This window comes from Rhea americana, unplaced genomic scaffold, assembly GCF_003343005.1.
Source record: "Rhea americana isolate MKP2758 unplaced genomic scaffold, rheAme1 scaffold_185, whole genome shotgun sequence".
Taxonomy (NCBI): Eukaryota; Metazoa; Chordata; class Aves; order Rheiformes; family Rheidae; genus Rhea; species Rhea americana.
The window spans coordinates 64,312-90,401 of record NW_028185983.1 but is presented as its reverse complement, the minus strand read 5'-3'; the positions used below and the strand labels follow the sequence as shown (position 1 = coordinate 90,401).

The 26,090-nt window shown below is 38.8% G+C and overlaps 1 protein-coding gene across 1 annotated transcript in view; it reads left to right on the top strand.

Moving 5' to 3' along the window:
* Positions 1 to 26,090, top strand: part of LOC146597436 (triple functional domain protein) — a gene marked incomplete at its 3' end in the record, with an annotated part of 147,741 nt that overhangs the window by 57,912 nt on the left and 63,739 nt on the right. The window contains exons 2-6 of the mRNA XM_085302089.1: positions 10,381 to 10,455; positions 16,905 to 17,019; positions 19,348 to 19,540; positions 20,281 to 20,793; positions 24,446 to 24,568. Coding sequence (XP_085158215.1) covers positions 10,381 to 10,455; positions 16,905 to 17,019; positions 19,348 to 19,540; positions 20,281 to 20,793; positions 24,446 to 24,568 — 1,019 coding nt within the window. The remainder of the gene's footprint in view (positions 1 to 10,380; positions 10,456 to 16,904; positions 17,020 to 19,347; positions 19,541 to 20,280; positions 20,794 to 24,445; positions 24,569 to 26,090) is intronic.

Genomic DNA, 26,090 nt, shown 5'->3' with positions numbered 1-26,090 from the left:
TTCTGTCCTTCAGTAATGGTGTTAAATGTAGGTCTAGTGCAGTTCAAGCTGCTTGCCTTTGTCATCGTAAGGAAAAAATCTTCTCGAACAATTTAATAAATGAAGAATGAAACCTTCCTTCCTTAATTGTGGCAGACTGCAAAATCCTTTCTATTGATGCGCAAGTCAAAATTAATTTGTAGAGTAAAATATGGTACAGATCTTTTGTTTGTTTTTAATGAAATTTGCCAGGGGAATCGGTTGGAGAGGATTTTGGGTGAGGGGGAGGAGAAAGGTTTGCATAACTTAAGATAGCTCATGTGTCTGAGAGGATAACACGTGGGGGCTGGAGCTGCGGATACGGCATGTGGAGATGCTCCTCTGTGGCTCTGCAATGGTTTCGCCCTGCACAAAGCTGGTGATGTAATGCACTCTACTGCAAGCCCGGCTCCTCACGTGGCAGCCCGGCTGTCGCTGGGCTGCGGGCAGAGCTGCGCTGCGCTGTGCTGCTCCAGCACAGCCCAGCCAGAGCATAGCCAATTTTGGTCTCACTAGAGCAACTGGGTGTTCTTTCTTTGGTTTCTATTGTCTTAAACATGTATTTTTAGTTGTTGTGACATATATGTTAAGAACGTGCACACACCATCTTAGAATAACTTAAGCTATCATTTCTGAGATAATCCTAGTGCAGATGAGACAGGTAATATACATCCCTCCTGATATTTCATGCTAATCTTACCCTCCCTTTTACAAGGAGGGAGGGAGACAGGTTGCTGTTAGCAACCACTTGCTTATTAGAAGTGAAATAAACAAGCTTTAATTCCCTGCCCAGTGCTGCAGACTTCTCTCTCTTTTTTTCAAATAGAATTTTGGCTGCAACTAGTTCATTTTCAACCAGCAGCATACATGAGCAGTGTTTTAAATAAAATCTACTGAGATAAAATAGAAAAGGTGTGTAGGGAGAAGCTCAGTTGTTTTTTTTTGGAAAAGAATTTTTTACACTCCTCTTAAGTGCTTCTAACAGTCACACATCAGAAGCTAGGGGCTATATAAAGCGAACTGTGGATAATCCTTTTTATCTGTTGCCTGAATCAAAATACACTTGATTTTTTATGGTATAGCATCAAGAAGCGTCTCCCCCTTTTTCTTAACGTTCATCTTTTGTATGTGCACTGTAATGTTCTGTAGAACCTTGAATCCATCCTGCGTGTCTCGTGCCTTGATCATATTAGTACTTGCACTCTTTTTAGCTGCACGATAGAAATCTGAAGGAACAGATGCTGTGCACAAACGAAGTTCTTTGATGAATGGCATGCATTTTGTTGCAAGCTGCTAGTTTAACCACAGATGAAACATAAAATGCCATGTGAAAAACAAAAGGACGAGGGGAAGGTATATTGAACTAAAACCAATTGTTTAAGTACCAGTCTCTCCAAGTATGACTGTAGCTTATTGTACTTTTTTGCAGATGAGTCTCCATAAGATGAGGAAAATTATGAAAATGTGTGGATAGTAATAACAATAAGGAGGAAAACCAAGAAGTAAATAAAATTCATAAATGCCTAGTTTCAAAGTCTATGCATAGTAGGAAGTCCAAAAGCAATACTTTGGACTATGRAGGATCTCTTCTGAATATGCAACCTATTTTTGGCATTTTTTATTGATTTCAGGACAATGGAAATGATTCTTCCTATAGTTGCTCAGGATAAAACATTGATAGATGTCTCTCTGTTTTACTCTGCTTATTTTTACTGCCCTTACTGTAGTTTTGGTCAATGCTCAGTGCTGGAAGAGGTTTCTCCAGATGGTGGTTTGGAACAAGAGCCAAAGGACATGATCTAAAATGTTATGTTCTAGCTGTTCCCAAGCTGATTTTAGAAGCTAGTGCCTTTCACTTGGGCTGGGTTTTGAACGAGAAGGGGGGAGGGAAAACAAACAAAAACTCCCCACTGCTTGCAGATCTTGTTGTTAGAACAAATGCATGTCAAAAGAATCTTCAGAAGGAGACAGGGTACCCTTACCTTAGCTCTTACAATGTAGACCTTTTAGTTAACAAGCAAAGTATTTAACCACAGGGAAAGCAGTGTGCTACTACTGCATTTGAATCATAGAATCAGTAAGGTTGGAAGGGACCTCTGAAGATCATCTAGTCCAACCTCCCTGCTCCAGCAGTCACCTAGAGCATGTTAGACAGGGTTGCATCCAGGTGGGCTTTAAATTTCTCTAGAGAAGGAGATTCCACAACCTCTCTGGGCAACCTAGTCCAGTGTGCCGTCATTCTCACAAGGAAGAAATTCCCCCTCACGTTCAGGCAAAACTTCCTGTGCTTCAATTTCTGCCCATTGCCTCTTGTCCTGTCACACAGGACAACTGAAAAGAGTTTGTCCCTGTCCCCCTGACACCTTCCCTTCAGGTACTTCTACACATTGATAAGATCCCCCCTCAGTCTTCTCTTCCCCAGGCTGAAGAGGCCCAGCTCTTGCAGTTGTTCCCCATAGGCAGGTGCTCCAGCCCTCTGATCATCTTTGTAGCCCTATGCCAGACTCTCTCCAGTACCTCCATGTCTCTCTTGTACTGGGGAGCCCAGAACTGGATGCACTAGTTGAGATGAGGCCTCCCCAGGGCTGAGTAGAGGGGCAGGATCACCTCCCTCCACCTACTGGCAACACTCTTCCTAATGCACCCCAGGATACCATTGGCTTTCCTGGCCACAAGGGCACATTGCTGGCTCATGGTCAACTTGTTGTCCACCAGCACAGCACTCCCAGGTCTTTCTCTGCAGAGCTGCTCTCCAGAAGGTCAGCCCCCAGCTTGTACTGATGTCTATGGTTAGTTTTCCCTAGGTGCAAATACCACCAGAAAATGAAATACCACTAGAAAAAAGGCTGCTACCTCAGTATAGTGGGAGAGTGAAATATTGCAGTACTTTGAATTGAATGAGCAGTTCCTACAAAAACAAATGGATCCTCCATGATGGTGGTAAGACAGCAGGAACAGACTGAATATCCCCAGTGGACAGGTAAGTTTAAAAGCACAATTCTACTTGCTTCAGAGTGGGTCATGTTTTGACTGTGCTTCATCTGAACTGGTAGAAAAATGAATGATTGTACTTTCAGCTCAAACATTTTATAGGATAATCCAGGTTGGAAAGGGCCTCACTGAAAAATATGGATAATAAGTGCAAGGTATCTGTTACCCAGTTAAAAGCAAAGTATGAGTTCCTAAAGGATTGATTTGGGATTTTGTTAACTTTTGTTCTTAAGGCAGCTATCCAGTGAGTTTTGTGGTATGCACCTAAGGTAGTTAGTTTCCCAGGAGCTGCTTTTAATTGAAGAACAGATGAGTATATAAGCTTTTGAGAAAAGRCTTGTCACTCAACTTTGTGTTACATGTTTGGTCAGTGAATTGATCACTCTTGAGCATTTGCTATCAATGATATTGGTAGCATTTTTTTTGTCCAATATCCGTTCCATATGTCAGGATACATATGAAAAGAATTTATTTCCCCCGCCTTTGGAACCAGACCTAACTAGTCAAGAGTGAGATGCATCCTGGTGGCAGGGCAAACCACAGAGCAGAAATGCATTCTTTGCCATTATTTTTTCAGTGTTGTTACTTTGTTGGAGAGTGAAAGATGGTGTGAGATTTCTGAGCAGAAATGAATAAAAGCAGTGTCTATAACAGGAAGTGAAAGAGCAATCGATGAATAGATGGTTGCAATTGCACACTTTAGTATGAAAGTATGATTTTATAGATAAGCCTACAATAAAATGGAATTTGGTGCTTAAATTCGTAGGTAAAATTAAAAAATAAAAAGCTATGAATAAATTCCATGCATGCATTAACTTTAGCTTATCTTACATTTCCTTTTACAGGGTTGTATTCTGGTTTTAGTTTTCTGCTTTCTCACCCATACTTCAGTAGTCTGGTTTCATTTGCAAAGCCAAGAACTTGTGGAGTTCAACAATCACTTTTCTAAGTTTGTTTGAAGGAAAGAAAGAATCAAATGGTCTTACTGACCTAATCTGTGCTATTTTTTTTGACTGGTTCTGTACTGTACAGAAATTGGCCCACAGTTGTCTTCTAAAAGCCTTCTCTCTGCAAAATGGGAGAATGGGAACCTGCTTTATGCTCTCTCTTTCTGGACACTTGAGAAAAAAGAAAAAGAGGTAGTGTATGGCTAAGCTTGCAACTGAGGTTTGTTGTGTTGTTAACTGGTAAGCAATGTTGAATAAACTTGCGGGTATTTCTAGGATTTAAGATCAATGTCATCATGTTGTGATATGGGGGAGGAAGAAGGGCAAATAATGAAACCTGAATTAATCGGTCTAAGACATTAATTTTATTACACTTCGGTATCTTTATTCCTTCTTTTGTTTTTGCCTCTTTACTTAGCTAGAAGACAGTTTTTCTTGAAGTGTAGCTGAGATGATGTTACAATTGAGGGGGGAGTAGCTCAGGTTTCAGAACCTTATTGATATTCATGCAGTGAAATAGAGGAAATATTAAGGATAGCAACATCTGGTATTCTTTTTACCTAGATGCTGGCTGACTACAATCTTGATTTTCTGCTCCAAAGAGAAATTTCATTAACACACAAGGAAGTTTAACTGATCCTGGTGGATGAAAGAAGTTTTGAAAAATGATTTACGGTTTCTGCTGCCTTACCTAGATACAAGTTACTGCTTGTTTAGTTGCTGCTTGTTCAGTGTCTCCCTGCCTCCCCCGTTGTTTGATGTTCGGTAATATTGTTTATCCTTTGTGTGCTACGTGGGCATTGGTGTTGCGCATATATGAATAGCTGGCAACAATTGTGTGCTTCTATGAATAGAAACTAAAACTGTTGTTTTATCCCAGGGTTCCTTTTCTAGCAAATATTTCTCTTAAATTATGACTAACCTAGATCAGTCCAATCATTACTTAACTCCCTGATTACTTGAACTGTAACACTAACATAGCAGTTCTGATTGCCCACCATCTCAGCTTTTATGTTTTTGGTTTTGTTTTTTTTTTCTTTAGTTCTTAGAGTAGCTTATGGATTTTTGAACAGAAGCCTATCAGAACAGATCTGGTTGTTGAGAAGAGACCTCTTGCCAAGAGTATACTATGTTGGGGAATAACTCACTGAAAGAGGTTTCCTCGATGCAGGTTGGGGTTTCTGTCAAGGAGGAGGTGGGGGTGAGAAGGCCAGTGCTGGAGGGAGCAGTCTGGCAGCTAAGGCACTTGCCTGTTAAGTCTTCTGTGTTCAGAAGAGTGCCACAAGCATTGCTGTACCCTGGGATGAATTTGGCTTTTTTTCATATGCAGCAAGGTCTTAATTTTAATGTTAGAATGTGAAAAGCAGTTGAGTTCTTAAAGGTGCGAGTTTTCACAATGAGAATGTCCTCTGTTTTTGTTTTGTTTTGTTTTTCTACTCATGTTTCAAGAAAGTCCCAAGTCAGTTACATGTGACAGCAGTGGATGAGGGCTTCTTCAGCCTCTTCATGAGGAGAAGCTCCTCTTAACCTCAACTTCCCATTCTTTTCACTGTCTTAAAAACAGAAATCTTATAAAAGCTGGGTTATATCCTTGGCTAGAGAGTTTGTGCAATTTCTTTATTTGTTTCCATGGCTGGACAATGCACATTGCTGAAGATACTTTCAAAGTGCAAAAGATTCTTCCATGTTCCTGGAGCAGCAATGCCTTGGGTGGGGGCGGGTATTGGTTGTTTTGGATCCCATTGCTATAATCAAGTAGTTAGCTTTAAAGATAGGTTTAAGATCATCTTATTTGCTGCCTTAAATTGTATGGCTGAGTAGCTACGGGATATTGCAGTGGAAGATGATTAACACAGTTACTTTTTTTTCCTGTATCTAAAGGAGATCTCAGTCTTAGGTGTTTGTACAGCATTTGTCTCAGACTTGTGAACTACAAGTGGCTGCCCAGCTTTTTGTTAGTGCTCTGGTGGTGACAGGTTCACAGCATTTCACGAAGTTGTACGAAGTTGCAGCAAGTTGGTTTGCAAAGAAACAGTCGATTTGCTGAGAACACAGAGGAATATAATGATGTCCAGGGAAAAGGTGGCTGCTTTTGCAGGGTTACCCTGCTGTCTGCAGGGCAGGGGGCTGTGCTGCTCTGTGGCCAGCCCTTTGCCATGTGATTAAGCACTGCTTGCAGCCTATGCGAGGGGAAGCTCTGGCCTGCTGGATGGAGAGGTCTCTGATACTTCCCAGGAGTGACAGGTCTACCTGGGAACTGTGTTTTCTCATGACTTTCTCAGTTCGGCTAAACTAATAAATTGCAGCAAAATACCTTAGTTCCATGCACCTTGAGATAGAGGGCTAATACAAACAATTTGATTTGTTAAATTTGGCTGGCTGATGATATCTTCTAGCTCTGAAGTTGGAGGGGAAGGAGGAGGTGGTGTGCTTGCTGGAATAAATTCCTCCTTTGCTAGAGCATATAGGTGTATAAAAAACTTAGGTAACTTTGCTGTGCTCTTTGCATGTTTTATAGGTGTCTAGCTGTGTGATGGATTTCAGTAGCAGCCCTGTGCCTACAAAACAGGTTCTGTGTTTTAGCAGAAGTCTTATGTTACTATAACGTGGGACCATGTGATTTTGAAAGCTTTATGAGAAAAAAATTCTCTTTAATTGAGATGGAATATTTATTGTATGATGTAGTCTATTAATATTAAATGCTAATTTGCATAATTTGAGGGAACTTCTCCTTGCTTCTGGACTGCTGGTTAGAAAAAGCATATCCATGTGTGCTGTGTGAGGGAACAGAAAGGTGTTTACTACCTGTCAAAAAATGTGAAACTATAAATTCCTTTAATAGGTGTTGAAAATATCAAGGGTGGTTTTCTTGCTTGTTTGAAGTCTAAGAGAGTCTTTAAAAGACACTATCATAGGGTTTGACTAGATTGGTTACACAGATAATTTTGAAAATGATCATTAATAGTCATCCTTCTTAAATAAAAATGCCTTGTTGAGCTTACAGAATACCGAGGAAAATGGTATAAATCTGTGCAGTGTATGCATATACATAATGTTTTTAAACAGCGTCTGGAAACAAAATGCGTTTGCACTTTGGATTTGTCAAGCCGTGGTGTGCAGTGTTCTCCCGCTCTCTGCCCCACGCGCTGAGAGCGGGATGTGCCAGCGGCACCTTTGTTTTCTTGGCTGCCGCGAGGTGCACGGTGGAGGGGGCTGCGGGCGCTGCAGCACAGCAGCGTGCAGCGTCCATGGCCCGGCCTGCTGGCAAGGATGACATCACCGCCACCGCCGCGTGAGCAGGCGGCTGTCGCGGAGGCTGCAGAGCTGTGCGCGCTGCGATCACTGCAGGCATGCCTGGTGGTTCCCTGGGGAGCAGTACGTGCCCCTCTTCCTCCCACCTCCCCCAATAAAAATCTTCAATAAAATCTTCATAATCACCAATGTTTTGTGGGACCAAGGCTTAGAAAGGAGTGGGGCAGACGCCACCCCAAGCCCTTAAAGCCTGCTTGTATTGCTGAGTTTTGCTATAGCTCTGTATTGTAGATAAAAATACAATAATCGTGTGTATTTTCTTCACCATACTTGCTCCCCAGCATTCTTTTGTCAAGTGTAATCCCCACAGTCTTCTCACTTAAGCTCTACTGCTGCAGAACTGGAATAAAAATAGGCTGTTTAGAGCAGCAGGAATATGCTAATCCAAGACCATGAGCCTTAAGGCTACGCAGATCCAGAATGTGAGCCAGGCACTAACATTTTTTATTAGAGTATTTACCCTGAGCAGCCCCTTAAATAGTCAAAGAAATTGTAGCTAAATGTTTCTTACTGCTTGCATGCCACAGGCAAGATAAAATGTACGGCTACCATGCCTGGTCCAAGCTGAAGTAGTTTAAGGGCTCAGAAGCCTTAACCAAGCAAGTTGTGGTAACCTCAGTAGCTTGGGTAATTCTGAGCTCAGGCAGCAAAGTACTGCACTGGTTTCTGCATGCTTTTTAACTGAGGAGAAAGTGTTTTCTACCCCTAAATTTACTGTAAAGAAAAGAAATTATCATGGATGGTATGAAAACTGGGCATGCTAAATTGGCATTAAGCTTATGGTGGATAGCTCAAGGCACATTACAAAAAAGTATTTGATGTCATTTTAGGTAAGTTATTTAAGCTTAAAGTTTCCTTAAACTGGTGCTTAATGCTTTAGTCCTTGCTAAATGAAAACTTAGGAAGAAGACTGCAGACTGATGAACCATAATCAATATTCCAGAGCAAGGAAAAATGCAAGAGATGCACACCATGGTGTGCTGGACTCCTAATGGTCTGGGGCTGTGTGAAACAAATATCTATGTCCCTCTACTGCTTTAGTCTGTAGATAATTGTGTAGTTGCAACATACTATCTGTAATGTAGAAATACTCCATGCAGCATGGTTACCCAAGGAACCAATGTTGGTATCTCTTTGGCTTTCTGAGAATATGCATTGATTTCAGTTTTGGTTTTATTTTATAGTGTTTCTGGAAAATTAAGCAGAGACTTAGCCCTTCTAAGGGGCAGAGGAGGTTTTGCTTGGTTTGGTGTGTAGTCTGTCGGGGCTGAGACAAGAGCACAGTTGCATAGTTGAGTTATGGTGAACTGGAGGGCGCCTGCCTTGGCCTGTGTGYGCGGCCTGCCTACTAAAAAAAATTTGCCTATTGCGTTTTTAAAAATCTCCAATGATGTGTAGTCCATAGCCTGCCAAAGGCAGTCTGATCTCCTGCTTCACTGTTCTTTCCTTTACAAAACTTCTACTAACATCTAAATTAAACTTCTTGCTGTAACTCTAGCTAGTTTAATTTGTCACCGCTAAGCTGTTTTTTATGTATTTTGAGGACTGTTGCAGTGCCTCCCCTCAGTTCTTCAGACTAAACAGTATCAGTTGGTTTAGTCCTTTCTCATAGTTCATGGCATGCAACTACCTGGCCATCTTTTGCCTTAGGCCCTCTGTTCAGTGTGTCCTGGGTCTGTTTCGAAAGGCAGTGCCCACAACTAAATACCATAACAGCACAAAAGCCTTAGCATTGCTGACTGGAATAGAAAACCTGTGATATGTTTTACATATGATACTTGTAATTTGCAATTTTTGTTTCTTAACAGCACCAATATGATACCTTCAGGTCTTCGGGCAGAAGTACACAGCTGTTTTGTTAAGGGTCAGAGCCTGAAACTAAGTGGTATGAAACATCAGGGTACTTCTGAGGAGGAAGAGAAGTGATAGCTGCACTGCTTGGGGTCACTGATTCATTTGACTGTTTTCTGTAAAGGGGCTGTGGCCTTCTTGCATTCAGGAAGAATATGCATTTTAGAGAGGGACTGCTATGTTCACAGATGAGCTAGCTTTTGCCAGAATTCTCTGAAATTATGAATAATTAAGAAGGCTATTTTACCTCGCAAATGAACTATTGCTTTTAAGAATAAAATTATGGTATTGTAACAGATTTCTGGGACTTTTCTTAAAAGACATTTCTCGGTTTCCACTGTGGTAGACAAGTAGGTGCTTCCYGCACACTTCCAGAAGACTAAGGCATAAATCAAAAGAGATTGGAAAAGGTCATAGGTACAGTTAGTCGAAATGTGGGCACAAAACCACCTGGTTGTTGCAACATGAACAAGATTGGCCCAGAAGGGATCAATTCCGTATTGTACAGATCAGTGTGGAATTTAAGGTCATAAATATAATGCTTCCTAAACGTTCTTCTCTAAAGAAGGAGAGTATAGAATCTGGTCACAGGCATTTTCTAGATCTAAAAGGACAAAGCTGACTTACTGCTCTACAACATTGACTGTGATCACCCTCGCTAGGGACTATTTCAAACACTATGTGCATTTGTAGAATTAACATAAAGGAATATGCTCACTATTACAAAATGCTGCTCCTGTCAGGCGGCAGAAGAGATGTGGATAAGAGTTTTGTCTGTAAGCAGTCTACTTACAGAAGAGATATAAGGACCATTGTATTTAAATAGTATTTATTTTTTTTTTTAGTGATGGAAACTGGCTGGTAGTTGCTGTGAAAGTACCAACATTACTAGCCTGATACTACTCCTCTGTTCTTACTCACTTCCAGCTCAGAAGYGGATGTGAAAGCTGGATTGGAATGCCTTAGAGTAACTGTATTAAACTGATAGTTTTAATGAAGAAAAAGGCTAATTCTAGTGTCCTGCTTCCCTACACTGAAGCTTGCTAACAGATCGTACTAGTTGTATTAAGCTTTCAAAGTGATATGTTTATTAAAATATAAGTATTTTTTTGCTTCCTTTTACTTTAAAGTTATCTTAATTCTTGTAATCATAGCATTCAGATTGTACTCCAAAGGTAAATGTTATCCTGGGCACTCATTAAATGTAGAACTGAGCTTTTCTGAATTTCTGACTAATTACTTTATCTTGTATATATTTCAGGGTTTCGCAAAAACGATGAAATGAAGGCTATGGAAGTATTGCCAATTTTAAAGGAAAAAGTTGCATACCTTTCAGGTAAAGTTTTTTCCTTCTGTTATATAATGCGTAACTGTGCAATTAGTCACAGACAAAATGGTATTTTGAATACACAGAAATCATTAAAGGATAGGGAAGCAACTGAGACAGTTGGTTATCGCAGAGTCCCCCATATTAAGCAAAGCATGCACATTGTATAGGGATCTGTAATAATTAAAGTACATGTTGTGTTGAATATGGAATATATTGGCTAGTTTTTCTTCCCCATCCTCATACTGCAAATCAAATATCCTTGTTGAGAAAAGCCTTTTTTACTGTAGTCACATTCCTTGTGTTATTTCTTATTTCTTCATCTTTTGGAGAGTTTGTTTAGATGGACCAGTACCAAAGCCATCCCTCTGACATGGGAGAAATATCTGTGTTGAAGAGATGCTATTTGAGTGCTTATCCTTTAAGGCATACTTAATATCTTCATAGTGAAATGAGTTAGCATRTAATTTTAGCTATCTCCAGCATACACCTTGCAGTTGGTTGTTGCTTAATAAGGAATAACAGAAAGGGTTTAGAAGTGGGGTTCAGATTAATGAATATCATACTCTGTAACTTCGTAAGTAACTTTACTTAAAGAAATGATGGCTTTATGAGCTGCTTATTCATGTGAACTGTGTTTTGGGTGTGACATTCTCAAGTAAGTACTTTGATATCTGCTGGAATTAGTCAACATCAGTCTTTGTTGACAGCTCTCTGTGACAAATGGTTTAGAGGACAGTCTCATACTTGATAGTGTTCTTTTTTTTCCCTTTGGTTAGGTTAATAAATTGTCAAGAACTCCAGAAATAAAGCCGTTTATCTGTAAATATAAAACTTACAAAATAATCCCTGAAATTGTACTCTTTAACGATTTGTACAGATTTTTGCTCAATGATAGCTTTCTTGAGTATTTTTTGAGACCAACTGGTTGTGAGAAGACAAGTTTGAATGGGAGATTGTCATTGATGGAGCTACTGGAAGTTGTGGGACTCAGRGATGCTAGAGTATGTAGTCACAATACTTCATCCTATCCACTCTGCTGAGTGAAGCAGAGGAGCAAAGTTAAAAGATACTTTGTAAAAGGTCTTGGCAGCTCTAATGACTGACATAAAAATGTCTGTGGACAGCCTGTTCTCTGGTGGTGTGGAAGCTTCATTTTTTTCTGCTTACAAACTGTAATACTGGTGAAGACTTGCTCAAAACTGTGGTTCAAGAGGGAAGAGAATGGAAAAGGGACTTAAACACAGTATTCCAGTCCCCCATTACTGTTCTGTTTTGGGCCTTGCTTTATGGCACTTTATGAAAATATAGTAGTGTTTCTATTTCGAGACTTCTGAATTCCCAGATAGACTTGAGGTTTTCTTGGAAGGGTCTAAAAGGTGATTGTTGTTTTCTTATGTTAATTTGTAGCCAGGTGATATTCTCAAAAGGGGCTAATTCAGTGCAAGTAAAGAAAACCACCTCAAAATGAAAATGAAGATGAATTTAAATGAAGATGATGGATTATGAACCAGAACAGATGAGGTGCAGGCAGGAAGAAGTGGCTGTCAGCTTGCCTGTGTGAAGGTAGTAACTTTTGAGAGAAGAAGTGAGCAAGCAGCTGTGGGCAGCGTGACTGGCTGGGGCTGATCTGTCAACATACGTAGTTTCATTCTTTCAATGCAAGTGAGGGTCAAATGAAAGGATATTCATTAGCCATGTGAGTGATTTTAAAAGACAAGCAAAAAATTACCAGTAGGACTTGAAATCATTATGGAACTAGAACTGTCAAGTGTTATATCTGGGAAGACAAAGGTAAGGAAAACTATTGGATTATTGATTTACTGCACAGAAGATCTCAGAGGCTTTCAATGCACCTCTTTTGTTTTCTTCAAAAGTTTTCTTCAACTTGTGTTCAACTACCTTGTGTTAGTATTTCTAAGTATAATAACTGTTAAGGTCTGTAGAACACATTTACTGGGGGAAAAACTATTTTTACTAAAAGTGCTAATATCCCTATTGACATACACATATATCATTATAATTTTGGTGTTTTTATTCTCCCTCATTTATGCTGGAGTTCTAGTAGGGTTGTTACATGTTCACTGATGATTAAGTACCTCTTAAGTAGAGTTCAAGTCTGACAATCAACTGTGCAGAAAAAGGTTCTGTTTTATAGAGCAGGAAATACAAATAACAATGAAAAAAAAATCATGGGGTGCTTGGTATCCTTAATTGGTATCCTTGATTCCTGTGTTTCACTACTGAGACCTTCCTTCTTGAAGCTAAATCAATAAGTACAAACTGTGTACTAGTATATTCATCCTCATGTTCTTAGAATACTAGGTACACTGGTTTTTATGCAGTGCTAGTTTGCTTGAGTATTTCTTGAGACTAGCTTGTGAGAGGAGAAGTTTAGAAGGGAGGTCATCACTGGTGGAGCTGCTGGAAGTTGAGAGACTCTGGGCTTCACCAGGCTCTTGGGATCCCACTGCAGCCTTTCTCCCTGCAGACTGCTTCTGACTCCTGCACTGGACCTAGGCTGTCATAGGTATCCTCTAAGCTGTTCCTGAGGTGGTGTTTTGATCCAATTAGTTTTTGTTTTTATTGAGTCAAAACCCAAGATAGCAGATAACCTTCTACTAAGATATCACTTTTATTCAAACCGTATTGTGTTCTGTGAACCGTATGTATGAAAGTTTTTCCTTTCCCTTCCGGTAGGATCCTGTCTGTGTTAGCCTCAGTTAGGTTGTAACTACATTTAACTTTGTTTCAGTCTTTGTTTTTCTATCCAAGTATAGATATGTTTTAACATACATATGCAACATAATTTCTTTGCATCTTCTGAGCATTTCATCACTTTTGAAAACACTTTCAGCAATTGTTTCTCCTCTGTTACTAATCACAGTAGGTCCAAAGTGACTCACTTTTTTTTCTTCTTCTCCATCATCGAATTCTAATTTAGCCCTTTTCACTGAGCTGTTAATGTTTTGTTTTTATGAACAGAGAGGATTTTTCATAATCTAGTAAATCTCAAGATGTAGTTACCTGGAAGAGAATTCTGCCACTTTGACTCTGCTAGCCATGACAAAGACCAGAATGGTTAAAAATAAGGTGAATTTCCAACTGCAGATTGTACAACAAGTGATGTGCAAATGAGGACTATAGTTCAGATAAGTCATCTGGACCTGTTAAAAATTTGTGAGATCTTTGCATATCCTAAAATATGTTAGTGTAACTGTGCTACTCAAACTGTTAAAGAAAAGTAAATTAACAACCAGTGAGGTGACAGCTGAAGTGACAAAGAGAGATGTGATCTCTGAATGAGAATTTAAATCTGAAAAAAGCCTTAGAGCAGGTATTTTTTGCAAGGACAGGAGGCAATCAAGTACAGAAGGACAAATACTTCACAGAAGTACATTGTGCTGTATGTAGGTTAATAATCGCAGAGCCACAAGGCTCAACAAACATAGCCTGAATTCTGTTACTTGTCTGTATTAATTCTGGAGCAAATTCTGTATCAGAAATACACTTATCCTTTACAAAACCAATCTGTCAGACTGGACCACTTTTATCTCTTACTAAAGCAACAGAATAACTGGATTATTTTGCTATCACAGCAAGCTATAGAATGCAGATACTTGAATGCAACTTCCCTCAGAATCCTGTGGGAGGTTTCTAGTGTTACCAACAGCCTGGTTGTCCAAGAAAACAAAAAAGCTTCCTTGATCTGATTTTCTGCTAACTAGGAAGTAATCTGCTTGGATATTTGAATGTCTCATCTGAAATAGAAAAAGCCTTCCATAATTGTTCCTATTAAGCGCAAATAGTCTGCGGTACAAATTTTTGTTCAATTTAAACTGAAGGCAGTTAAAGTTGGAATGTTTTTCTGTCTGTAGAGTTTGAGCCTAGTACTTATGCAAGTGGAATATTTCCTACAAGGTGCAATTATCTTGGTTTCTTTTAAGAAACAGCACTTGATCTCTTATTCTGCCTTTCAAACCTACCACAAAAAGCCTATTGTTTTGCTTTAGCAAAGTACTTTGAGACTGTGTAAAAAGGCATTTCCTGAAAAATTGTACTATACAACATGTGTGCTTTTGGTGCCATTTGGAGACTATTGGCAAGGCTGCCATTAGTGATGTGCACTAGACAGAAGTGATTCGTGTTGGCTGACTCATGTGAGTCGATCAGCTACTCATATGACACTTCTTGGCATAAACAGGGAGAATCTGTGTCAGTACTGTGGAGGCTCTGTGTAAAAGAAAAGAGGGAAAATGGAACACCCATTAAAGAGCTTAAGAAAATAGCTTAATATGTTTTTGTTAAAGCAAGACAGAATAAGGTCTACTGTGAAACAGCAAATTCCCACCTGATGCCTCATAGATGGGAATTTGCTGTTCCTGTTTGTGTATGACACAGAAGCATCAGGAACAAAGGAAATGAGTTACTTGTTGGAAAAAGCCTAAACTTTGACTTCCTAGGCATAAGGTCCAAAAAAACATTTGATGTCACTACTAGAAAAAAAAGATCAGTTAATTTGCTAAGTCTTAAAGATTTTTTTGCTTTGTATTAGCAACCTTRGTATCTAGTTGAAGACTGGATTAATGGAATTTTTTTCATTAATGTCAAAGCTATACTGACTTCCTCTTTACTCATTTAGACCTGAAATTAGCATGACAAATTGTTGACAATACATGAAAATTTCAGGATGTCTTAGCAGAAATTTTAAGCAGCTTGCTTTAAAAATGGGCTTTCTTTGTGATGTATGTGAAGATGGGAGTGAGTTGARGTGGCATCAAAATTGACAATAAATAATAACCCTTGGCTTGCTTTCCTCTGCCACATTGGAAAATTGCACAATATAGTAGTTAATCTGTGGGCAACTCCAGGAAACTGATCTCTGAGAAGACTGCAGGTAGCAGGACGTTTATTTAAATACTTGGAAAATATTAAGATGACTCAGTGTATGCTCTTCACTTCTAGCTTCTTTTGAAAGAAAAATTTTTACCTTGAGCACGGGTGAGAATTGGTATTGCTTACTAGTTGAAACTTAAATTGTTAAAATCTGTGGCTGATGGACTACAGTGTGCTGAGGAGAACATTAAGGGCTGCAGCAGACTTTAAAGCTTCAGTTAAGTTGGGTAGCTTTGAAGTCAACTGGTCATTTGGAGCTGAGTGGAAGCCAGGGCTGTTGGTCACTTCTACTGCCTTGCATTTGTGACTTCCATCCTGTTCTTATCCTGTCACCTAGAGGGTAAAAATCCTCACATTTCTTTCCTTGGCATGTGTGTCAGGCTGGTCAAGAACACTTCTTTTGCAGCTTAGCTGTTCAGATCTGTGTTATTCTACAGTTGCATCACTGGTAAGGATCAGACTTACCCTTCCATCAGAGTGAGACAACTTAATTTTTTTTACTCTCTTGTCCCATTGAAGAGGGTCATGGAAAATAAAAGAACTTTCTTTTCTGTTTAGGTGTCTAGTCCTACATCTTCACAGGAATCTGAAGCTACTTGTGTGTTCTGAGGTCATTTGGCCCCTACTAACATGGATTTACTGTGAGAAACTGATTTACAGTGAGGTACAATTTAGAAAACACTATAGTGCTTCCCTGGGTTTCCATGGAATAAGGGAGAAAACAGTCTACACATCTGTACTTGAAAATATATTCATGGAATTTAGCTTGGAGGAGTTTGTGCTGAGCTCATACAGTAACATTTTGCAGTCACTAGCAGTGATTTGATATAAAATTGCATATTAATTCTCAACAACACTTACTTCTAAGGTTTTGTGCAATTTAAAAAATAAATACATTTAAGCAGAATGACTCAAAATCAGATCTTCTACCATCTTACATATTGAATGAATTCAGACTTCCCTTGTTTTCCATTGCTGGTGAAGTTAGAAGCGATAAAATGATAATCTAGAGTTCTCGCATCAAATCAGGATAAAAATACAAACTAAACTCTTCAACAATGTCCATTTATCTAATACATCCTGTGGGTGTAAAATACTACACACTTTTACTAGTAGCTAGTAACAGCTAGTAGTAGCTAGTTAATTACTAGCTAGTAATTAAGTTAGTACTCAGAGTATCCTTTAAATACTTGCCTACAAAGTCGCATAATTCAATCTAATCTGTACAATTTTTGATTCAATAATTAAATATTCACTGAAGCACCATTGCTAGAGGTAAGTCACACTGCTGGTCAMACTTKAATGATTAAAAGTCTATGCTATAGKTATTCTTTATTCTAATTTCTTTTGACAGATACGTTCTTATTGTAGGAATTGTAACCAAATCAATTGAACTGATCGATACTTTTGAAATTCAATTTTAAGCTGATCTCTGAATGACAGTGTTGGTATTTAGCTTGAACAACAGCATAGTACTTGGTTTTCCAAAAACATTCTGAGCGCTAGTTTTGCAAACCAGAGCTGTGTTACGCTGTGGATTTTTAACGTGTTTAATTTTTCAGGTGGCAGAGATAAGCGTGGAGGTCCTATTCTAACGTTTCCAGCTCGTAGTAATCACGATAGAATACGACAAGAAGACCTTAGGAGACTAATTTCATATCTAGCTTGTATTCCTAGGTAAGTCATGGTCACTTGATAAGCTCTGAAGCTATACAATAAATTAATGGAGTATGTTGTAGTACACCCACAAACTAGAACACTGAATGGGGTAAGAAAATAAACAAATTCGTACCAAGTTCTATGAGTTACTGGTTTTAAACTACTTTTTGTAAAAGACCTAAATAATCGCTCTGCTGTGTAGAAGAGAGACAGTTGGCAGATTGGTTGGTGTGCTTTAGCTAGGGATAGATTACGTCCTGGGAACAGTGTTGCTCTGCCATATTGCTCTCACTGTATTGAAGCTTGAGAATACAACTCAAAAGCTCTCAATRCCTCAATAATTAGAAAGATCATAGTCCTCATTCATGGTATTCCTTGGGTGGATTGAGGTCTGCACAGCATTTCTAACTTATTCACGTCAAATGAGTTAATGTGTCCTGATAGAACACAGGAAAAACCAGGAGAAATAAAAGTAAAATTACTTGTACAGTCTCACACCTATAGAGATCTGTGATATTGTTGTATTATCAACAAATTAAGCTATGAATCACAATATTCTATTTCAACAAATCAGCAAAAGTCAAATCTAGTGCTAGTATAYGTATAAAAGAAAGTTTGTTCCCACTGAACTTTGTTATTAGTGCTGAATTGGTAGCAAAAATGACTCTAAGCCCCTGATCTTCAGCCGAAAGGGGTTAATCTTTTGTCAGATGATGGGGCCATGTGACAAGAGGACAAACATGCATTGTATCACCTGATGAAGGGTGTTTTGCCCAGGAGATGACCAGATGCCTCACCTGGACTAGTTGTCAAGCCCTCCTCCTCACATAATGTCCAGATTGTGTGCTAGGTTAGGAAGAGGCAATGAGCAGCAATTGTGTAATATCACTATGTTGTAAAGACACCTGAAAACCACGTAACCTTTCCATAATTGATGTATCTTAACTTTAAAATAATAGTTGTCCTTGTCCTCTCTTGGGAGCCTGTTAGAAAACTCCTTTGTCGTTGTCAAAAACATTGCAAATTGTAGCGTACACATATTCTGAACTAGTCAATCTTAATGTATTTTTCTGCTGCCATTGCCCTGCAGTTTAAATGCACTATATGCTTTTTAGGAAGGGTGATATTTCCTTTGTGGCATTCCTGTGGGCAGGTTGGACAGGCCAAATTTTATCTTTATAAACTTTTTATTAATTTTTTTTCACCAATTCTTAAAAACTCTTCTAAGAAAACTGTATTCCCATTCCTTCTAGGTGCATCCTACTTCAGTTGCAATTCATTTTTCTATTATGAGGTGATAAGACTGTTTGAAGTATGCCAGTGAAAGTTCTCTCCTTTCCGGACACTCTAAAAACCTCACCACACAAACTCCAGAATTGCATTTACCTTAGTCACATCCCTGAAAGTGACTCATGTACCCGAACAGCAGACATTTGGTCCCTTTTGATAGTCCATTATGTATGACTTGTTAGCTTTGAAATATTTTCCCGTTCTATGTCAGCAAGGTCATGTAGTAATTTTTGTTTTTTAAACCAGCAGTGAGCATTAAGTGTGCAAAAGGTATTGATGAAAAAAATTGAATCTGCCACACTCCAAAGTATTACCAGGAATAAGGTGTGTAAAGGCTGTTGTCTTCAGGACAACAGAATTGAATTCAATTTTTGTAGAAACAGATTAAGGTAGTTTTCTTCAGCAGTCATAAAACACTTTCTTATCCGTTAACTGTCCACAAAACGAGCTTGTTATAAAGTAATTATTTATACATTTTTTTTCCCCTCTGCAAACTCGTACTCTTGATAGCTCTCAGATAACAAGGGACAAGATTCAAGATGGTTTCAAAGGATGTGAAAGGAGTAGGTAATAACAGTGTGCAGACTTCTGTCAGAGGATCCCCTCAACCATTTGAAAAGTATGAATATTGTCATCAGTGGAGTGTATGCGTTTTCTAGAGGATCGTTTGTAAATGAATTACATATTGCTACTTCAATAAATTGTATTTCATATATGTGTAAGGTGATGGAGAAACAGGATTCAAAGAGGAAGTGAGAGTGTAAACAGTGAAAAAAAAGGTGATGGAAGCAGATCAGCAAGTCTGCAACTGGTTTGAAGTTATCGCCCACAAAGTGTTTCGCAGGGGGTTGGGAGCTTGGGAGCAARCTGCATGAGAGGTTGTGCGTTGCCTTCATCAGAGCTGTTGTATGTACTAGTTAGTTGTCAGTGAGACTTCAGAGTGTGATTGGTAGCTGGGGAGACCCCATTCATTGAGCAGTGTGGTGTAGTAAGAGCATGATCTGTATTTGAATTTGTAACATGTGCTTGATAACCTTTTTCTCCTTTCCTCTGCAGTGAGGAAGTATGTAAACGAGGATTCACCGTCATTGTAGACATGCGTGGATCAAAATGGGACTCCATAAAGCCTCTGCTGAAGATTTTACAGGAATCCTTTCCCTGTTGTATTCATGTTGCACTGATAATCAAGCCAGACAACTTCTGGCAGAAACAGAGGACTAACTTTGGCAGCTCTAAGTTTGAATTTGAGGTAATTTCCCCTTATAGTATGCTAATTTGTATTTGTTAGATGGTTTAAGTGTGCTTGCTACAGATCAGCATCTTGAATAATTTCAGACTAATTATGCTCTTGGATGGGAGGGGAGATATATAAGGCCAGTGGTACTGCAGGGGATGGGATTTCAATCATATGCCTGGGTTAGATAGTTGTGCACATCATTATGTRCATGGTTTGTCTGAGTACGAAAAAGAAAGAATTGGGGCATATTTTTGTGTCTTGCCCCTCTCTCACCCCTCCCCCCCCACACACAAAGTAAAATTAAGCTCTATCTATGTTTTCATTCGGTGGGAATTGTGGGAATGGTGCTATCATCAGTGTGCCATGCAGAGGAAAGTAACCAACTAAACCTTGCTGTTATCTTCCTGCTCTACAATATGTTAGTCAAAACTTAATCAAAATAGCTAAAAGAGCAGTTGCTATTTCCCTCTTCAGTGTGGTAAGGTAAGAGAGAAACGCAAGTGGTAATAAGATATAAAAGGTTGCTGGGGGTAAAATGTTTCTCATTTTGGGAAATAACTGCAAGTCAGAAGGCTGATCAGAATTGGTGACTGAAGAAAAGCATATGAGAAAAGTTAAATCGCATGTACTTTATAAGCAAAGTGATCAACTTCTAAATATACAGAAATAAAAACTTGAAAGAAATTTTCAAATTCACTGCAGTACCAGTAATATTTTGTCTTTTGTTTGTGTGCTTGTTTGTGTGTTTTTAGACAAATATGGTGTCTCTGGAAGGCCTTACCAAAGTAGTTGACCCTTCTCAGCTAACTCCAGAATTTGATGGCTGTTTGGAGTATAACCATGAGGAATGGATAGAAATCAGAGTTGCTTTTGAGGACTACATCAGCAATGCAACCCATATGCTGTCCAGACTGGAGGAACTGCAAGATATATTGTCCAAAAAGGAAATGCCTCAGGACCTGGAAGGTGCTCGCAATATGATAGAGGAACATTCACAATTAAAAAAGAAAGTCATTAAGGCGCCAATTGAGGACCTTGATGTGGAAGGACAGAAGCTGCTCCAGCGAATACAGAGCAGTGACAGCTTTCCCAAAAAGAACTMTGGGTCAGGGAATGCAGACTTACAGAACCTTTTACCCAAAGTATCCACCATGCTGGACAGGCTGCACTCAACACGGCAGCATCTGCATCAGATGTGGCATGTACGAAAATTGAAATTGGACCAATGTTTTCAGCTCAGGCTGTTTGAGCAGGATGCTGAAAAGGTAAGGGCCAGGGGAGGGGAGGATGAATGGATGCTATCATTTACAGGCACAGCGCTTGACTGGCTTGAAAGGAGTACTGAGGAAAACTACAAATAGTAATTTTTGTCTTTAGAATTAATCACTACCCTTTTAATGAGAAAGAAAGGCTGTATTTAGTGACTCTTAGACTTCTGGAATAGAGGGGGTGTTGCAGAAATTCCAAACTGTAAAGAACACAGTTTACTCTCATTTAGGAAACTTTAAAGTTGTAGTGGCTTAAAAGCTTTAGCTTTGGTAAGGTTTTGATCCAGACAGGTGCCTTGGCAGGCGTCAAGTGAAGAGGAATCTGTATGCCTTAAGTAAAGATGACTAAGGACTGCATCCATCTCCCTCCCAAGTGACTCTTGGGGTTTGAGTGACAGGCAGTTGGCAGAGTCTGAAGAAGCTGACCTGGAGAACTGTTTCGTTGATGCAGAGTTTAGAGTCTCAGGCTAAAAACTGACACATCTTTTTTGACACGCATATGCCATTAATAGGGGACTGACTGATCTCAAAATGTTTCAGGTTAACAAATCCCATCAAATCAGAAATGCCCTTGATAGTCATGGAATGTGAAGAACAATCGCAGTTAGCAGTGCATTATTAGATGAACTCAGATAAAATCTATGTTTACATGGAAAGGCTTTGCAATCATTTGTTATTAACTTGTGTCCAGTTTTAAAAAAAGATGGGATTTTTTTTCACAGGGAGAAGTAATAACTAAACTATCTAAGTCTAGTGGCAAGTATGGTCTTTGCCAGATTTGTAAAAATAAATAAATAAATAATATAATATGAAAAAAAGAACATAAGAATGCCTGAATGTGGTGAGACCAGTAGCCTGCTCTCCAGCAGCAGTCGTAAGCAGATGCCTTGAGGAAGAGTAAAAATAGGCAAGCAATATATATGTATTTCTCCTTCCTCCTCTTCCTCTGTACCTTCCAATCCCCTGATCATTTCAACTCAGAGACCTTTTTTTAACACTACTCTCCTTTTAATGTTTTCTGCTGTGCTTGAAGAAGAAGAAACTTCAATATATTTTCAGTGTTTACTGAATTGTATGAGTTGAAAATCGTAGGAACAGGAAAAGAGTTGAAAAAATCTAGTAAAGTCAATTTAGCATTATAAAACTATTTAGAGAAAAAAACAAGCTGATGGCCTGGTGTTGTTTTTTCAGGCTCAAAATGCTTTTTAGCAACTTTTTGCTTAATTACAGCATGAGAAAAGTTTGTATTTTGATGATGTTCACATTAAGTACTTAAAAATACGTTCTTAATTTACTCGTCTAAAAGTTGCCTAAATAACTTGTGTTTTAAGAGGCAACTTGTCAAATACTTGTGCCAGGAGAGTTGAGCTCTGTCCTACCTTCTGCTTGTGTATTCCTAGATCTGTGGTTTTTTATGCTCCTGATTCCAAGAAAAAAAATCTATGTTAAATTTATGCAGCTTTCTTTCAAAATAGAGGGAAATGTTAGGCACCTCCAAATGGAATTAACAGCACTAGCACACTTGAGACTTCTTCTGTTGGCTGAAGGAGCTATAAAGATTCAAAAGGGTTATGTAGTATCCTAACTCACTTTTTGGATTAAGACTTGCAGCCTTTATTTCACTCCTTATATTAGATAAGATTTCATAGCTCGGGACTCCTTTATTAGTTTATGTCTATATGGTTTATTTGAGTATAGGAAAAACAACATTTTGGGTGAAAAATAAGTTTTTGGATGAAAAATAAGTTTTTGGATGAAAAGGAATAAATATGTTCTTTCGGAGGGCTTGCACAAGTCTTTGCATAAGAAATGTGGGCTGGTTCGGGAAAAGAGAAGGCTAAGAGGAGGAGTGCACGTGGGGTCTGATTGCTTTTTTCAGTTGTCTATAGTAGAATTACAGAAAAGACAGGGCCAGGCTCGTCTCAGAGGTGCACAGCCAAAAGACAAGAGGTGGAAGAAATTCTGACTGGATACAAAGTGGGGGAAAAATCATGACAAAGGTCGTCAACCACTGGAGAAAGGTGATCCAGAGGGGCTATGGTATCTCCATCCATGGAGATACTGATAATTTGATTGGACAAGGTTACATGCTCAAACTCTGAAGCTAGCCCTACCTTGAAATAGGGTTTGGACAAGATGACCTGCAAGGGTCATTTCCAAATTATTCTGAGATTCTAAGAAGTGGTCAAATTATAGGCTAATAGCCTGCCTGTTCTGAGGGTATTCAGATTCACGCTCATATTATCGTTGAGCCAGTTAACAGCAAGTGCAAAAAATTCAAATGAAGAGAGGGATGRTAAAACTGTAACCCACTGAGAAAGATAACCTCTTTAAAGAGGGAACAGGAGCTGGKGGCAGAGCGGCTGAATGACTTCACTTTAAAAAGTCAAGGTATGCATTGTGCAAACAGGATTGAACAGAGACCAAGTTTTCTAATTGTGTTTTTTCAATATAGTTCCTCTGTTTTTTCTGCTACTGCAAGGTAACTTAGGTCTTTTCTGGTCCAGTCAAATAACAGTGTGAGCATAGCATATCCACAATYGCTGTTGTAACACTCCAAAGTCAAAATACTTGGTGAAAAGACCTGCATGGTCATAGGTACGGACAGTGTCTATTTTGAATAATATTCTGACGCATCTTCAATGTAGTCTAGATAAGAAAATGAAAATTTTAGGAGTATGTAGTCAACTGTTTCCAGTGTCTAAGCTCTTGCATGTTTTTATTACCACACCTTAGTGTTTTCTGATTATAATTGTTTGTCATGTACCTGTGTGGAATATTGGATTTGGTAGTATTGCTCTGTTAACTAGAGTGTTTTAAAAGATCTTTAGATGAGTACYGACTATTCTTAGCTACTTTTTCTTTTTTTCCCTTTGAACCATCTTTTGTAGCCTATCTAGAGAGTAGGTGAGTCTTTTGAGCTAAGATTTCAGGAAGATTTCAAGAGGAAGGCCAGGTGAGGGATTAACTTGGCTTCTTGCTTCGTTACTTGATCTTTGTAAACTTTGTCTTCCAATGGCACTGTTAACATCCTAGCTAAATAGCTGCAGTCATGATCATTTTCAGAGGAGATCTCTTCTAAAATTTATTGAATATAGAAGTACATTTTTTTTCACACACTTAAAAACTGTCCTTAAATTTTGTAGGAAATGGTAATCTGTAACACTATGCTCAAGTATAGTCTTTTTGATTTGCTTAGCAATAGAAAATTTATTTGCAACTTTGACATGAACTAATGACTAAACTACTTCATCAGCAAGTATGAATTTATGTTTAATTTCTGTGAGTTGCCATTTTCATTTGAAATTACAAAGCTGCTGAGAACCTTTAAACTTGGAACTCAGACTCATGCTCCACATTTGTTTACTATGACTCTTTTTGTAGTAATGAAGTTGACTTATAGCTTGTTCAAATAAACATCTTTGGTCAAGGTTTAACCGCCTCAGGTATTGGGTACAAAAGGTCAGATTTCAGCTAAAAACTATGAATTGGTTAAAATATATAGTAACTTTAGAATAGAAAAACAGGGTTGATTTTCATGGCCTTAGGTTGTCTTCTGTATACTGAGAAAAATCTCTTTTTACTTGTCAGTTTCTTCTATAAGAAATTATTCATATATATATTTTTTTTCCWCAACACTTTCTTGTAGATGTTTGACTGGATCACCCACAACAAAGGTCTATTTTTAAACAGCTACACAGAGATTGGAACCAGTCATCCCCATGCTATGGAGCTTCAGACACAGCACAATCACTTTGCCATGAACTGTATGGTAAGAACAGGCCTCATTTCACAACACTGACAAAACTACGTGTTTGCTCTTTAAGGTAGAACTCATAAATCGTATATAAGATTCCTTCTATTATGAATAGTGCAAATTTGTATTTGATCCATGGAATTATGTAACAAAAAGGAAGAAAAGAAATGGTAGCCAGGCAGCAAGTATAAAGTTACTGTGATTGAGCAACAAAATTGTTTGGAATAATGCCAGCATTCAACATAACCTCAGGATTTCCGAAGTGCGAGTGTCAAAACTTGTAGATGTCTGACGCTGCTAGCAAAAATCTTGCATGTGGGCACTTAATACTGTTTTGCAACTAATGGCTGGCAAAATAAATTTTGTTTGTTTCTGAGTACTATTCTGAGCCTTTTACTTAATTCCAGGGAATTGTATGTAATATGGACTTCAGAGCTGTCTGTAGAAAAAACTGGCTCAGAATCTTCAGAAGAGATACCTACAGCTCAGGCAGGAAAAGTTTTCAGAAGTTCTGCGAAACAGATCTGACTAGATCAGTAGCTAATCCTGGTGTAACAGGGTTTTTTTGGACAAGCTTGTCATTTCTGGCACAGTAGAATGGAGTTAAAACAAATATTTTTCTTGTCAAATTTGATCTTGAGATGAACCATCAGTAGACAGCAGTTAAAAATTCAGCTTGTAATTAGCAGCGAGTGAAAGCTGCTTTTAAGTTTCATGAGTGCCCTGTTTGGACTTGGAGACTAAGTTCTCGAGCACACTCTACATCTTTTTCACTAGGAGGATTGGAGATGTGCAAGTCACTTTGGGAGTCTGGACTTAAATCCAGTCCTTCGTTGTCAGCTTAGTGCAAGAGGGATATTACCACTCTTGTTAGTAATTAACATCCTTGTCAGTCTAGGGGTAAGAATTATATTAAAATGCAGTTGAAACAATCAACTCTTGTAAAAGGATGTTTTTGTAGGTCAGGGCTGCATAACTCTGGCAAAGCAAACTACCTAGGCTGTGCTTCTTTCTTAGCAAGGCAGCTCTCATGTCCAGAAGGTAGGTTTTCTACAGTTCAACTATGTTAAATGGGTGTTGCGGGGGCGGGGGGAAGAAGTCAGTATTAACTTCATGAAAAGAGCAAAGCAAGAGTTGGTGAGCCTTGCAATTAAGTTATGTAACATTATATATGATGTAATTTTGTTAGGTCTGGAAAATACAGGTTCACTCCATAGGGAATTGCTCCTTTACAGAGCAGTTCTTTGCTGGTGCTCATTGCGTATGAAGGAGAACAGAATGGAAAGGACAGAGGTGCCAGATGTCACTGACATGGAACATATTTTGAAACTTAGTAAATTTGGAAGGCCAGACTATTCTTGGACTTGCATGCTAAAGATCAGCTTCTGTCAGCCTATCCTGGTCATATTCACTGTTGTCCCCCTCCCCTCCCCTCCCCCTTTTTTTAAAATTTGTTTGCTTTTTTTATTCGTGTGTCCTTCAAATGTCAGCAAGAGTAGGAAGCACTTGAGCACTCAATCATGTTTCCTCCTGCTCT